At 45.9% G+C, this 15,398-nt stretch overlaps 1 protein-coding gene across 1 annotated transcript in view; it reads right to left on the bottom strand.

Moving 5' to 3' along the window:
* The window catches only part of PIP4K2A (phosphatidylinositol-5-phosphate 4-kinase type 2 alpha), a 183,145-nt gene extending 171,483 nt beyond the window's left edge, over positions 1-11,662 (bottom strand). The window contains exon 1 of the mRNA XM_040248576.1: positions 11,283-11,662. Coding sequence (XP_040104510.1) covers positions 11,283-11,423 — 141 coding nt within the window. The 5' untranslated portion in view covers positions 11,424-11,662. The remainder of the gene's footprint in view (positions 1-11,282) is intronic.
* Between the last annotated feature and the right edge of the window lie 3,736 nt (positions 11,663-15,398).

The raw sequence follows: 15,398 nt of genomic DNA, 5'->3' as shown, positions 1-15,398 counted from the left end.
GGGCAGCTGTAGTGCCCCTCCCATGAGGGCATCTCTGTGCAGGTTATGTGATGACAGTGCCATCCAGGCTTCTCATCCTTGGGTCCATTAGTACAATACATAATGCTTTTCTCAATGTGCAGGTGGAAACAAAAACAAAGTATGTTTTTACGATTACAAACAGCACTAAACTGATTGTTAGGGTGTCCAGCAAGTTGCAGGCAGGATCTGAATAGCTCAAAAGAATAAATGCAAACAGTAAGGAATTTAAACAGGAATACATGCAAGAGAATGGAAACAAAACTGTAAAACCAGAAGATGGGAAGCATAAGAGCACCTGAAAAAAGGTTCAGCAGGTCCCTAAAACGACACAGGTGCTTTATGCTCTTGTACACGCTTCTCAGACAGTAAAGAATCTGCCTGCAATATAGGGAACCTCGGTTCGATCCCTGGGTCAGGAAGATCCCCTGGAGAGGGGAATGGCAACTCACTTCAGTATTCTTGCCTGGAGAATCCCATGGACGGAGGAGCCTTGTCCATGGGGCCGCAAACAGTCGAACATGACTTAAAGACTAAACAACAGCAGCAACAACACACTTCTTACTCTGCCTATAACCGTCCCCTCCAGCCTCTTTGCCAGGTGAACTCCAATGCATTTTTCAAAATCCAGCTCAAGTAGCACGAACTCTCCCGGGGCAGTTAAGAAGCCTTTGTCATCTGTAGATCTGTGCACACAACGAGGGGAGGGGGTACCTCGCCCGGAAAGACTCCAAGGTTTGAGAATTGTCACTGTCCCTCCACCTGGGTGCCAAACCTGCACTGTGGGAGTCCCCATGGCCCCAGCTGGCTGCTCTGATGGCCACTGACCCTCTTCTTTGTCACTCCCTTTTTTCACTGTTAAGAAATCTGAAATTAGGTGTAGGGTGACTAAATGCCATCTGAATGGACTTGCACCTAGGGGCAAATAAGCATAGCTGCTGTGTGGGGTAGCTTGTACAAAGCAGCTGAGAAAAGACAATGTTGTTGGAGAAAAGACATTGTTGGAGAAAAGATTCAGGAAAAGTCTTGCAAAGATTCGAGAGAAAGTGAGGAAGCAGACACTTTGGATCCTTGTCTACATGTGGCTCTCAGGGCCCTACGGTTCCAGGAGCTACCCCACCACCCCTCCCTGTTTTTCCCTCTAGCTAAGCTGATTTTCATGACTGTCATTTACAACCAAATAAACCTTGAAGGCAGTTTCATTAATTCACCAATTTAGCACCTTGTTTACATAATTACTTGCCTATCTTCCCAGTAGGTCTATGAACTCCTTACAAGCAAAAAATCTGTCTTTTTCATACTTCTTCCTCTAAGGCCTTAAAGAAAACACCTCCCCCCACCCCCCCAAAAAAGTACCCTAGACCAATTACAGGTTATTGGTAGAAGAACTTTAGATATGAAAATGACACTTTTTTACAAAATGAAGTACATATTAGTTAAAACTAGACCATGAAACCACATCTCCTAGTTGTGGAGGTAGAATTTATTTAGATTGAAGATGTCAAATGCTGAATTATCTGTCGAATGCTGGATTTACCTATAAACTGTAAAGGTTTACGTAAACATCAAAATTGCAAATATAATCATTTCTACAAAAGGACCATCTAAGTGCAGATAATATGGATTCTTTTTGGCTAATAGCCCAAAAGGTAACCATTAACGTAATGGAGCATGAGTGAAAGAGAACGATTTAGGTACCCAAACTAGAAAACCCGGGGTCACCCTCAACGCCTTCCTATCCATTCCCTCATGCCTATCAAATCCAGCCAAATCAACCTCCCAAACATCTCTGGAGACACCCTCTCTCGGCCACCAGGGAACTGCCCTGGTTTAGACTCTGGTTGCCTCTTATCTGGAGGACAACAAAGACTTTCTCAGGGTCTCCTCTGGTGGCACTGAGTTCCTCACTGACCGATCCCTGGGGTGGGCAGAGAAGCACCCAAGTACCCTGGGGTCTCTGACTTCACCCTCGCTTGTACTCTGGCCTTCCCTCTCTTTAGAAACTTTGATGCTGATTTCCATATCTGCTGCTAAGGTGGAACTATCTGCCACCGAAAACAACTAAATATCCTGAATAAAAAATATTTTTAAAGCATCTTCTTAAAGGCATCAAAGCACTGAGGAGGCAGGAGTTACCTTGCCAAACTCTGAGTGAGCATGGGATGCAAGAGCTGTCAGCTCCCATGGGAGCCGCTGCACTCTGAAGGCTTTGAGGGTCCCATGGGTGAAAAGGAACAGAGGTTGGCGCCTAGAGCCCACCCAACGTGGGGATCTTACAGGAAACCCTCTCTCCATAAGGCCAGGACCCAAAAAGGGTTACAGCTTCAGGGGAAAGGTGATCCCCAAATAAACCCATTCTACCCCCATGGGACTACAGCCCAAACATACATCACTAGCAAGTCCAAAAAATCCCAAGCTCTGAGTTTAGTTTAAAATGGCCTTGGTCCAGAGTGCTCCTAGCCACCTGGCAACAAGAACAATCCTCATTAGAGGGATACCCTTTCACTCTAAGACTCAAAAATCCTCCCCAAATATTGTCCAAATGAGCAGCTCGTGGCGAAAATTACCAAGCAAACATGGGAAGGAGGCACCATGACTAAGAACCAGCAGAAATGTAATACTGTAGAAAGATACCCAGGAAGATCCAAGGCACTGGGATCATCACTGATTCCACAACGTTTGTAGAATATTCAGTTTCACGTATGTATGGCATGCTTCTGAACGCTAGACACTTTAGAGGCATACCGGAAGACATGAACAGAGTAGCCCCCAAGCTTTTTGGGACCAGGGATAGGTTTGGTTGAAGTCAGTTTTTCCCATGAGGTGGGGCAGGATGGGGTGGCGAGGGGGTGGTTTCAGGATAATTCAAGCATATTACATTTATTGTGCACTTTATTTCTATTATTATTATATTAGCTCCACCTCAGATCATCAGGCATTATTAACGATCCTGGAGGCTGGGGACTCCTGCATTAACAGACTCCCACCACATGGGCTAGACCAGATATGACCCCGCAGCGCACTCTTCTACACAGGGTCTCAGACTGTTCGGCAGTGCTTTCGTAGTCTTCAGCACAGTTGACTCGGTGACGTTCTGGGAGAGAGGCTGTTGACTCAGAACCTTCTCTGCCATGTTCACAAGACAAAGTTGTCCCCAGCGGCTGTGGACACAGGCTCCTTGATTTGTCATCAGCTTGTGGTTACCCCACATCTCTTATCACCAGCTTGCAGGCAGGCCTCCCCAACTCCCCCAGGCATTGCTCAACCCACTCAGCAAACTGCTCTAAACGCTCTGCTCAGTCCTAGCAAAAATGGAGCTTGTGTGCTGATGAAAACCCATTGCGGAAGGGCTATACCCCTGTGGAGCACTCGGTGGCTCCACTCTTGATTCCACAGTACTTATTGGGCGCCTACTGCATACAAACACCATTCTGGATGCAGGGAGGCGGCAGTGACAAGACCAAGTCTCAGCTGCTGGAGAACTGAAGTGAACAGCTTCACAGTCCAGTCAGGGGAGAGAAATAGTCAACATGCAAACAACTCCATTTCCCACAGTGTTACGTGTCACGGAGAGACTAAGAGCCGTGTGAGAGCAGAGAGCCTTCTCTAGATAAGGTCACAGAGGCTATAGGAGAAGGCAAGCCTTTAGCTGAGAAGGTAAAATGAGGAGCAGGGATCCGCCATTCAGAGACCCAAGGAAGAACAGTTCAGATGAAGAAGAAACACAGTGTGGAACCTGGGGGGTGGGCTGCTCTGGGCTTGGTTTATTTAAGGAATAGAAAAAGACCAGTGTGGCTAGAAGGGAGAAGGCATAGGGGAAAGCTGGGACAAGGCAGGTAAGATCTCCAAGCCACTTAAAAAGTGTTCAGTTTTCTTTTCCTCTTCAAGTTTGTTTTTACTTTTTATTGAAGTATAACTGCTTTATAATGTTTTGTAAGTTTCAGGTGTTCAGCAAAGTGATCCAGTTAAATGTGCATAGGGCGGCCTCCGGAAGGTTTTCAGTGAAGTGGTGCCAGGACATCGTTGACGTCTCAGAAAGATGAGTGACCTGCCACCACTGTTGAGAACCTGATGGACACAGGACAGGGTGGCCACAGGTGATCTGGAGTCTCCTGTGTGTTCTAGAGGAAGAGAATTCATCTGGGGAGAGAGAAGTATGCAGAGTCAGGACTCGGAGCTGGGAGTCGCGAGGGCGGGGGTGAGGCAGAGAGAAGGATCGAGGTTGGTTCCTGGGTTTGGGGCTTGAGCATCTGGGCAGATGGTGTCTGTTGACTGAGACGAGGAAGAAACTGGATCAGGACAGGTAGAACAGCGCAAGGGGAGGAAACCAAGAGTCCTGGTGGGGATGCATCTGAAGTGCCCATTGGGCATTCGAGTGAAGATATCGAATAAGACACTGAAGAAGGAGCTGGCAGGGAGGTCAGAAGGGAAGATACACATTTCTCAGTTATCAGCATGGGCTAAATAAGGTCACACAGATGAAACACATTCTGAAGTTCTAGAAGCAGACACTGAGATTGTGGGGCATCTCAACATGGAGAGACTGCAGGGGGAGAGGAAGAGCCCCAGGCACCTAAGGAGTGAAGGAAAACAAGAAAAAAAAAAAAGATGGCCCCAAGAAGGGGCGCCCCAGAGTAGGGAGCATTGTCCAATACAAAGTGAGACAACAATGCCAAAAAAAAAGGCTTTCTCCAACTCAGTGGCCATCACCCATAGGTGGCTCTGGACAACTTGATAGGGAAACCTGTTTTAAAACTTCCTATAAGATTTTTCATGAATAAATTTTACATATGCTCTCTTCTTAGATGCTTCAAATATAAGTAATGACTTTCTTTCTGTAAAAGAAAAATTGTTTTCCTCCTTATGAATAGCCAATACCTAGTCAAAGCCTTTTGGAGAAGGCAATGGCACCCCACTCCAGTACTCTTGCCTGGAAAATCCCACAGATGGAGGAGCCTGGTAGGCTGCAGTCCATGGGGTCACTAAGAGTCGGACACAACTGAGCAACTTCACTTTCACTTTTCACTTTCATGCATTGGAGAAGGAAATGGCAACCCACTCCAGTGTTCTTGCCTGGAGAATCCCAGGGACGGGGGAGACTGGTGGGCTGCCATCTATGGGGTCACATAGAGTCGGACACAACTGAAGCAACTTAGCAGCAGCAGCAGCAGTCAAAGCCTTTAAGGCTAAAGAAGGAAAGAAAAGATCACTAAAGAGGGCAAGAAATTATAAGTTCTGGCCCCAGCCCAGCAGCACAGCTCCATGGTTAAGTGTACAGGGCTAAATCCCACCACCTCCTAGCACTATGATCTCAGCAGGGAATTCATTCATACATGCTTGCTCTTACCATGTACAATTCTTCCCACCTGCTGGATGCTCTCCTGGCTTCCCACCCCACACCATCCTCAACTTACTCTTGGAATGGTTCTTAACTGGGTTCTCCAAACCCCCGAAGTGGTCCATGGATAGAATTCAGCAGATCTGTGAAGGGTAGGATGTACCCTATCCATTTTCATTCATTTGTAAAAAAACACTATTCTGAGAAGGGATCCATAGCCTTCATTGGACTGCCATGGCGGGTGTGGGGGGTAGGTGGGGGTAGGGCAGTCCATGGTGCACACGCACGCACGCACGCACACGCACGCACGCGCACGCACACACACACACACACACACACACACACAAGGGAACGTGAATAAAAGTATATATGGGGAAATAAGCTAGGAGGTAGTTTTTAAATGTCCTCAAATGATTCAAACACACAACAAATTTTTGAGAAGCACTTGTCTAATGCTGATTCATATGCTACCAGCCTAATAGCATCTGAATTTGTTCATTTTTAAGGTACAATTACTGAATTCCTATCATGTGCCAATTATAGTGCTCGGCTTTAAACACATTATCTTACTTGATCTCAAATAATCCTGTGAGATAGCCATCATCATCTCCGTTGTAAGAATGAGTAAACTGAGGTTCAAGCAGAGAAATGTCAATCTGCTCAAACAGCCCATCGATGATGGAGGCAGGATTTGATCCTAATCTGTCTGAGCACAAGACATTTGGCCAAATTGTCCCAATTCCCTTAAATTCCAAAATTTGTATTTCCAAAAATATTTTGGCAGAATTAACTACTCTGGTTGACCACATTTTCTAATCAACATAAGGTAAGTTTTGTTTGTTTATTATAATTCTTGCTGTAGCAAAAACGTAGCAGACAATCCTGTCATAGAAAGAGAAATCACTGTCTTGCCAAGGGTATAATTCTGAATATTCAAGTTCACTCTAAGGTAGTCAATAAACGGAGAAGAAAATGTATTCTGTTCTCAGGATATAATCCCAAGTTTTAGCGGGTATAAAAATATTTCCCTAATAATACATTTTGCATGTGTGTGCCTGGCATTATTCCTTTCTCTATAAAGTAAAGGAAAGAAAAAAAAGATTGTCTGAGACTGGTTCTTCAATGAATGGTTATTTGGGTTCCATTCACTGGGTTTCATCTATTGTCTAGCTCATTATGGTTTTCATTTAATTGCCTCATTCCATTCCATTTAGTCAACATTTCACAGTTATTCATTTCACTTTTAAACCCTAGTTTCCTTCTTTTATCTTTTTCAGTGCCCAAATAGAAACCCATGAACCTAAAAGGCATCACTATTTCACAAGTCTAGGATCTTGATGAGAACATAACAAAGGCTAAAATGCTCAGCTCAGAAAATGGCGTATTTGCCGAAACACACAAACCGTGGGGCCTGGGCACCAAGGCCATCATTCAGCTCTAGTACTAGGATGTGCACCTGCCTGATGCTGCCTGTCCATTCTTTGGGGAACTGTTCTTCCTCAACTCCAATGAGCAAGAGCCGTCACCTTTTCACAACTGCTCGATCCAAGAAATGCCACCACTGATGGAAGCTGGACCAGTCAGAATCCTTCCATGGGATGTTTATTAACAGAATCAGAGACAGAAAACCCCTTTGTGGGGAGGGGAGGATTGCAAACAGTGAAATTCAAGAAGCATTAGTTCTCTGCTCATGGAGGAAACCTGACAGCTGTGAGCAAGAACAAAACCAAAACAGACAGAAAAGTCCCAAGAGCACCCAAGCACTGGCTCCAGTTATTCATGATGCCCAGCCTAGCCCTGCTCTCCTGGTTTGCTTACCAATTCATCCTGCCACTGGGACTTCCAAACCCCCTCTAATATTTCAGAATTTGGCCTGTGTTCATCCACATTTCCATGGCTCTCAACCAAAAAAAAAAAAAACCAAACTCCATACATTAACATTAATGTTGATTACTTCTAAACACTACATTTGTTTTAAGCAAGTTTTACATCCTTTAAACTTTTTCTGTCCAAAAGGTCTTCCTATAGATATTTAAACAGGCTTTTAAATACTCATTTCTAAAAAGCTATTTCATTCCCATAAAAATACCTTAGAATACCTCTTAGAATACCTATTTAAAACAGCCCTGGCTCCTATCATTCTTTATGTTCCACACACTATTAAAAATATTGTAAGAAGCTAACTGCCTGATCATTTTTAGTTTAATTCCAAATGTAACAAGACAAAATTGCCTTCTTAAGTCATCTTTTCCTTTATGTATTCAATTATATTCTCCACTTAAAATACTTAAAATAAAAATTGGCAGTGGTCCATTCACTGATGGGTCTTCTAAGTCAGAAAGCAGTACCATATCAAATTAACCACCTAAAGTCAAGCTTTTTCTTGTCACTGAGAATTATCACCACAATGGACTTGAAATTTTCTACCTTAATTACAAGTTTCTACATTTCGATCAAATAGACCTGGACATAACAGACTGCAATGCAGTCCAACTACATACAATCAATCCCACAAACTCCTAGTTCATACATCTCTTGCCATCACCACAGATTTCCTAGCCTCTAGCCATGGCCTTGAAACTTCCCTGAGAGTGGCTGCATTTGCAAGGTTATAATAGTCATGTAACTATTGTTATGTATTATTACTTCTTCTGTAACAGTCCAACTCTATCATTATTCTTTCTTTTGTCATGTATTATTACTCTTTCTAGTCTGGGGACCCTAAGTCTATGCTAGGAACCTAACTGACTGTAAAGGTAGTTGAATCCTGAAGTTAGAGGGAAAAGTTGGAAATCATCCAGTCCAATACTTCACAGAACAAATATTGATGCAAAAGTAGTTAATAGGCCCAAAGTCAACAGAGTTAGAAAAAGAATGGGAACACAGGTCCAATGAGCATTTTACTGTGGTGTGTAGATGATTCCCAACATTATAAGATGCCTACATGATCCTCAATGTAGCAAATGACTACAGAGTAGTAGTTTCCCCTTTAGTGCCCCAAATACAAATTGTAAAAGCAAGAAATTGCAATCTTCATGACATCTTTTCCCATTAATTTTGATTACATTATAAATATACAGAAAGGGACTTCCCTGGTGGTGCAGTGGATAAGAAACCACTTGCCAATGCAGGGGACATGGGGTTTGACCACTAGTCTGGGAAGATTCCAGATGCCAGGAACAACTAAACCCATGTGCCACAACTACTGAGCCAGTGCTCTAGGGTGTACAAGCTGGAACTACTGAGCCTGAATGCCTAGAGCCTGCACTTTATGAGAAGAGAAACCACTAAAATGAAAAGCCCACTCACCCCAATGAAGAGTAACTCCCACTCAACACAACTAGAGAAAGCCTGCACAAAGCAATAAAGACTCAGCACAGCTAAAAATAAAATTAAATAAATGAATAAAATTATATAAAAAGAAGAAGAAGAAATATAGAGAAGGACTGATTTGAATGATCTCTTCCTGCTCCACCAGGCTTTCCCAAAAGTCTCCATTCATACACAATACAACTGACAAATTTATTCTCATACTATACTGTAGACTTTGGTGCACACAAGGTCATATGAAAACATTTATCTAAGACTTTGTTACCTAAAATGAAATCAACCAGAAACACATGGCATCTGAGTGCTTAGATTTCATCTTTATATACACTTCCTTTCTTTAAAAAAAAAAAAAAGAAAATAAACATTTTTAAAAAGAAGGCTGTGAAATAGACCTTTCTTATGTCAACTCAGAGCCCTCAAAAAAAAAAAAAAAAGATATCTGGACAAAAACATGAGGAGCATTTTTAGCAGTCTTTTGTACAGAAGCTACCATAATATGCCTGATGATATACATTTGTTGAATGAATAACATGGTTATATTTCATACTATGGAAACTTGACTTCTCTGGATGACTACACTTAGACTTGCAAACTTTCTTGAATGCAAAAGAAAATGCACTATCTACAAATCACACATTATTTTTACAAACTTTACATAGTTTCAAAATATTTCCAATTAGCAAGAAATTCTAAAACAAATGTAGCAATTAAAAAATACAAAGTACCAACAGAAATGGTTACAGTGACACACGATTACAAGGTTTCTAAAGTAATTTGGGACTAAATTCCCAGAGAGCAGGCTCTTTCAGTGGCATGTTATCACGACTAGTTTAGTAAGTTAAACCCTCAGACACAAACACTCTCCTGACCAAAACACCAGCACTTCAAAGGAGATAAAAGCATCCATACATACAGAACTAACATTAATTTTTAAAAAAAAGCAACTAACAACAACATAATTTTAAGAAGCTTAACAAATTTAAAACATAACTCTGAACTGTACACATATTACATAAGAAAAAATAACATTTTATTTACTGTAATAAAATGGGGGGGGTGTAAGATGATGTATTAGTGTCTGCTGTTGCAAAAGTCTGCTAAAGAAGTTGTCAGGAAGTTAAACTTCAGTGGATCAGGCATTAGGCTTGATAGAAATAATCATGTTTCAACCTTCTTAAAAACAGTCACACCTTACAAACACAATCAATTCTAACACAGTTTCACCTTTCCCCCAGCTCAGCTAGGTAAAGAAAAATACAAATACGATGTTTTTGAACCATTTCAACTAAGTTCATTACATTGAGAATGTTCTTTTAAAAGACCAGCATGGTTTTCCGTCATTTCTATTATGCTGTAAAGGGCCCATAGACATCCATCGAAATCTAAAGTACGGAAGACAAGCTTACATACACTTATCCCCAGACGCCGATTGACTGCAGTGGGTAGGTGATGGTCAAAATTCACAGGCTCATTGAAACTTTCACGGCTCAGCCAACAGCTCCTATCGGGTTTCCTGATCTAAGGTGATTAAAACTGCAAGAGTTTCTCGCTGTTAAGATCAGCAGGAGGCTATTTCGGACCCTCAGACTGCAGTCCGCATAGCCCGCAGCCGCGCATCTTCAGCACCTTGGCTTGTGTGTTAGGCTAACCTTTCCAAGCCAACCTTCGCAGGCCGTCTCCTCCAGCTTTTGAAATAAACCCCCCAAACGGGTGCGGTCAACTCAAGATCGCCTTCCACCGCGCCCGCCGAGACCCTCCCTCCTGCGGTCATCCCCAGGCCGCCCTTCCGCAGGCGGCGACTTCGGCCTGGCTCCCCAAAGTGGGGGAGGAGATGTGCGGAGCAAGACGCCCCGCCAAGCAGCTCTTCAGCAGGCACAGCGGCAGGGCGAGACGGGAGGGGAGTAGGGAAAGATGCTAAACGCCAGGGCCATATTTACACTGCCTTTTTCTTTGCCAGAAAGATTCCTTGTGTCCAAGAATATCGCCTTTAAAGGGGAGGAGAGGCGGAGAAGGACCTAAGCACTAAGCCGCTGCCCAAAGCTCCGCGATCTCCAGTATTCTCGCCCCTGTCCCTCGTGCGGGAAGGCTCCAGACACTCCCAACCTCGGACAGGTACACCTGCCCGACGGAGGAGGACCGGGCCGCCCCCGCAGAGGAAGGGATCGCCGGCACTCTGGCCCCAACAGCCCCCGCCAGCAGGGGTGACAGCCCCGGCGGAGTCGTGCCCCGCACAAACTTCCCAGTTACCGGGCTGCGGGGACAGATCGGCCCGAGAGCGGACGGACGGCCTGGGGGTGATACCGGTACTCGCCGCAGGGTTCAAATGCAAATTGGACCCTCCGGTCCCGCATCCGGCCCTAGGGTCCCAAGGGGATCCCGGAGGCGCGCCCGGGCGGCCCCGAGGGGCGGACGCGAAGCGCGCGGGGCTGGGGGCACCCAAGCGCCGCGGCGAACGAGCAGCCCCGGAGGGCTAGCAGCCGGAGGGCCGGGGCCCGGCTCGGGCTCCCCGCCCCGCAGCAGCTGCAGCGAGAGGAGGAGGGGAGCGAGGAGGAAGAGGAGGAGGAAAGGGACTGCGCGCCGCAGCCCGAGTCCTTACCGAGTGGTTTACCCCCCACATCAGGACGCTGAGCAGCGGATCGCTGGCCCGAAAGAGCTTCACTTTCTGCGCGACGAAGTGCTTCTTCTTGGTCTTGGTCTTGCTCGCCAGGACGGAGGACCCCAGGTTGGGGGTCGCCATGGCCGCCGCCTCTGTCCCCTCCACCGCCGCGCTCCCGAGGCCGGGGACCCGCCCTCTCTACACGCCGGCCCGGGGAGGCAGCCGCATCCCCCTCGGCGGCGGCCCCGGCGCGCCGTGTCCCCGTTCGCCCGCTGGTGCGCTCGTCCCGCTCAGCCCGCGGTGCCCGCTTGACCGGGCCGGCGAAAAAGGCTGCGCTCGGCTCGCGCTCCGGCTCGGCTCCCGCGCCCGCCCGCCCGCGGCTCCGCGCTCAGCCCGCGGCTGGACCAGGCGCGCCGCGAGCGGCTTCCGCGTTGGGCGCCGGCGTCATGACGCAGGGGGCGGGCAGCAGTTGAGGCGCCGCCAGGCGGGGCGCGGCCGCGGGACCGTTAAGCTGCGCCCTCGCGCACCGTCTCGGCAGCCGCGGCCCAGCAGCCCCGGGGGCGCAGGCGAGCTCCGGGAGGTAGCTCCCCGCGGGCCGAGGAGGCCGCCGGGTGGGCGTGCGACGCGGGGAGGGTGAGAACTCCCGCGCGGCGTCCTGGAGAAAAGAGGGAAGGGTGGGGAGAGTGGGGAGGTCAGAGGACAGGAGCCCCCCCAGAGGCGGTGGTCAGGCGAAGAAAGGAGGCTCCGTGCAGCGCCGCTTACCCGTGCCAGGAATGGGGAGAGCTAGTGAGACCTGGAACGCTGTGGAGACGAGGGCTTCCCTAGCACCGAGGGAAAGAGCACAGCGTTGGCCGCCTCCCAAAGTGGTCCTGCAGTGACCTTATTAATCCTTCGGTGCCTTTACCCATCGGGCCTTTTGGACCCCGAACTTGGGCCTTCCCACAAGCCTGCAGAAGTGAGACTCCCGTCTAAGCTGCTGCGCTGTCATTACCACCACCACTAACACCCTCCCTTAGACAGGACCCAGCATTCCTCATCCAGAGCCCTGGGTTTGACCAGGAGAATCACACCCTGAATTTCACCTTCTACCTCAAATCCTCTGCAGTGTTTCCTATACCCCTTCCTTTTATCCATTCCACTCACTCAAAAAACTAAGATCGTGGCATCCGGCCCCATCACTTCATGGCAAATCGGTGGGGAAACAATGGAAACAGTGACGGACTTTACTTTCTTGGGTTCCAAAATCACTGCAGTTGGTGACTGCAGCCATGAAATTAAAAGACACTTGCTCCTTGGAAGAAAGACTAGGACCAACCTAGACAGCATGTTAAAAAGCAGAGACTACTTTTCCGAAAAAGGTCTGTCTAGTCAAAGCTATGATTTTTCTAGTAGTCATGTATGGATGTGAGAGTTGGACCATAAAGAAGGCTTTGTGTGGAAGAATTGATGCTTTTAAACTGTGGTATTGGAGAAGACCCTTGAGAGTCCCTTGGACTATAAGGAGATCAAATCAGTCAATCCTAAAGGAAATCAATCCTGAATATTCATTAGAAGGACTGATGCTGAAGCTCCAACACTTTGGCCACCTGATGCGAAGAGCCAACCTATTAGAAAAGACCCTGATGCTGGGATAGACGGAGGCAGGAGGAGAAGGGGGCGACAGAGGATGAGATGGCATCACTGACTCAATGGACATGAGTTTGAGCAAGCTCAGGAAGATGGTGAAGGACAGGGAAGACTGGCTTGCTGTAGTCCATGGGGTTGCAAAGAGTTGGACACAACTGAGGGATTGAACACCACCACCTTCCAAGAAATCTTTTCATTGTCTTCATCCACATATACCTAAATTTAACTCTTGTTAATGACTACCTCAGGAAGCTGCCATTCCAAGCATGTCTAAAAACCTGCTATCCCTACATCTTCCCCAGTTATCATACTGTTCTAGGCACTTGCCCTACTCAGCCCACTTGGAGAGTCATTATATGTCTGCTGTCATTATTTCTCCTCTCAAGCATAGCGGTTTCCACCATGCACTCTGGTAACCTGCTTTCAGGGAAAGAAAGGATGACAGACCCCATCCCTTAAGGAGCTTGATGAGCCTCATGGGGTAGGAAGTGACAGGTCACGTGGTCACCTTCATTTGTTCCTTTTTTCTTTGATTGTTCCTTCAATATAAAAGTTGCCCTAAAGTCCTTCTATTCTTTCTCTCTTGTTTCATACTACTGTCCAAAATGTAATCTGTTTCCTCAGCCTCAACCCTCATCTCTCTTAGTGGTTAAACAAACAAACAAACAAATCCTAAATTTGCAGTGAGAAGAGGTAGTGTTGCCCAGTTCTCCCACCAGTTGAGCAAAACAGTTTACCTCTCTGAGCCGCTGAGACAGTGGAAAGCACTCTTTGTTAATACAGCGCTATATACAAGCAAGAGAGAACAGAGAGTTCCTGTGAATAACCCATAAACTCTCCCCTGGCCTCAGAGAAGCACCTGGTTGAATATCTCTACATCAATTGCCCACAGACACCTAAAAAATTGTCTAAAACGAAGTCAAACATTGTCCTCCATCTCATATATTGGTTCATTTTTCTATTGTATTGAAAATGGCATTCATGTCACTGAGTTACTCCAGCTAGAAGTTCATTTGTTTAACAAATTATTATCGACCCAGTCATGAAAGCTTAGAATCATCATCAATTATTGCCTCTCATCACCACTCCACATTAACCCCTTTACCAAGTCCTATTCATGAAAACAACTGCCCTCTAATATTACCTCTTCCCTGCTGCCTCATGGTCCTCCCAGTTGAAATTAATCCATTCGACCTCAGTGCTTCCACAGCACTTTGTTCTATGATGGGTCTATTGGATTTAACTGTATATTAATAATGCAAGATGATAGGCTCACTGTGAAGGCTTAAAAGCTGGATTTAGTGATGACAAAGTGTTGAATGAACCTACAAGAAGGAAAGATGGATACTTGTGACCACTGTCAGCTGAGGTCTCATTCAGGAGGGCAGCAAGGTCTGGATGGGAGCGCAGGGGTCATCCCTGTTCGGGGCAGACAGTGGCATAGGTATGGAGATGTTAGGTCCACGTGATATTTTCAGATAGCATAATGAGGAAAGTGTTAGTCACTCAGTTGAGTCCGACTCTTTGCAACCCCGTGGACTATAGCCCACCAGGCTCCTCTGTCAATGAAATTCTCCAGGCAAGAATACTGGAGTGGGTAGCCATTCCCTTCTCCAAAGGATCTAACAGATCCAGGGATTGAATCATGGTCTCCTGCTTTGCAGGCAGATTCTTTACCTCCCGAGTCACTCTATATATCACAATGAGGAGGCTTGTAGTTTTTAAAGGACAGAATTTTCCCCATAACTTTATTAAGATATAATTGACATATAACATGGCATAAGTTTAAGGTGAGCAACTCAATGATTTGATACCCATCTATACTGTGAAATGACTACCACCACATATTTAATTAACACATACATCACACATAATTACCACTTGTGTATGGGGGTGTGTGTGTTATGAGAACCTTTAAGATTTACTGTCTTAGAAACTTTTAAGTTTTAATATAGTATCATTAAGGAACAGAGTTTTTGGTAACTTAACTCACCTTGAATGGCATTTAAGGTAATGTCATTTGTAAATAGGTCATGAGATGACTTTTGCCAATGACCTTTCACATGACCTTTTTACTCCCCGAAGGATGTGTGTGATGTCAGAGTTCCCAAGTCACGGAAATGACCTCAAAAATTACCTACCCCAGTTCTCAAATTATCTACATTAGACAATGGAGATCTAGAGAGGTTTAAGTGATTTCCTGACTTGTTGAGGAGACAACAGACTCTTTGAAGGCAGGGTCCATGTTATACTCACCCTGGAATCTTCCCAATGAACCTAACATACTTGCTTTTTCATGGTGCCTATGGCTAAGTTTTGGTGAATCAATGAAAAAGAAATTTTCATCTCTCACATCAAAGTTACAAGAGTCTATACCCACAAAGGGTGTATGGAGTGTTCCACTTAGAAATACTTCATTGGGGACTTCCCTGGTGATCCTGTGGTTGAGACTCTGCTCCCAGTGTCGGGGGGTACAGGTTCCATCCCTGG

Source organism: Oryx dammah, unplaced genomic scaffold (genome assembly GCF_014754425.2).
Source record: "Oryx dammah isolate SB20612 unplaced genomic scaffold, SCBI_Odam_1.1 HiC_scaffold_10, whole genome shotgun sequence".
Lineage (NCBI taxonomy): Eukaryota > Metazoa > Chordata > Mammalia > Artiodactyla > Bovidae > Oryx > Oryx dammah.
This window is presented reverse-complemented; position numbering and strand designations above follow the sequence as displayed.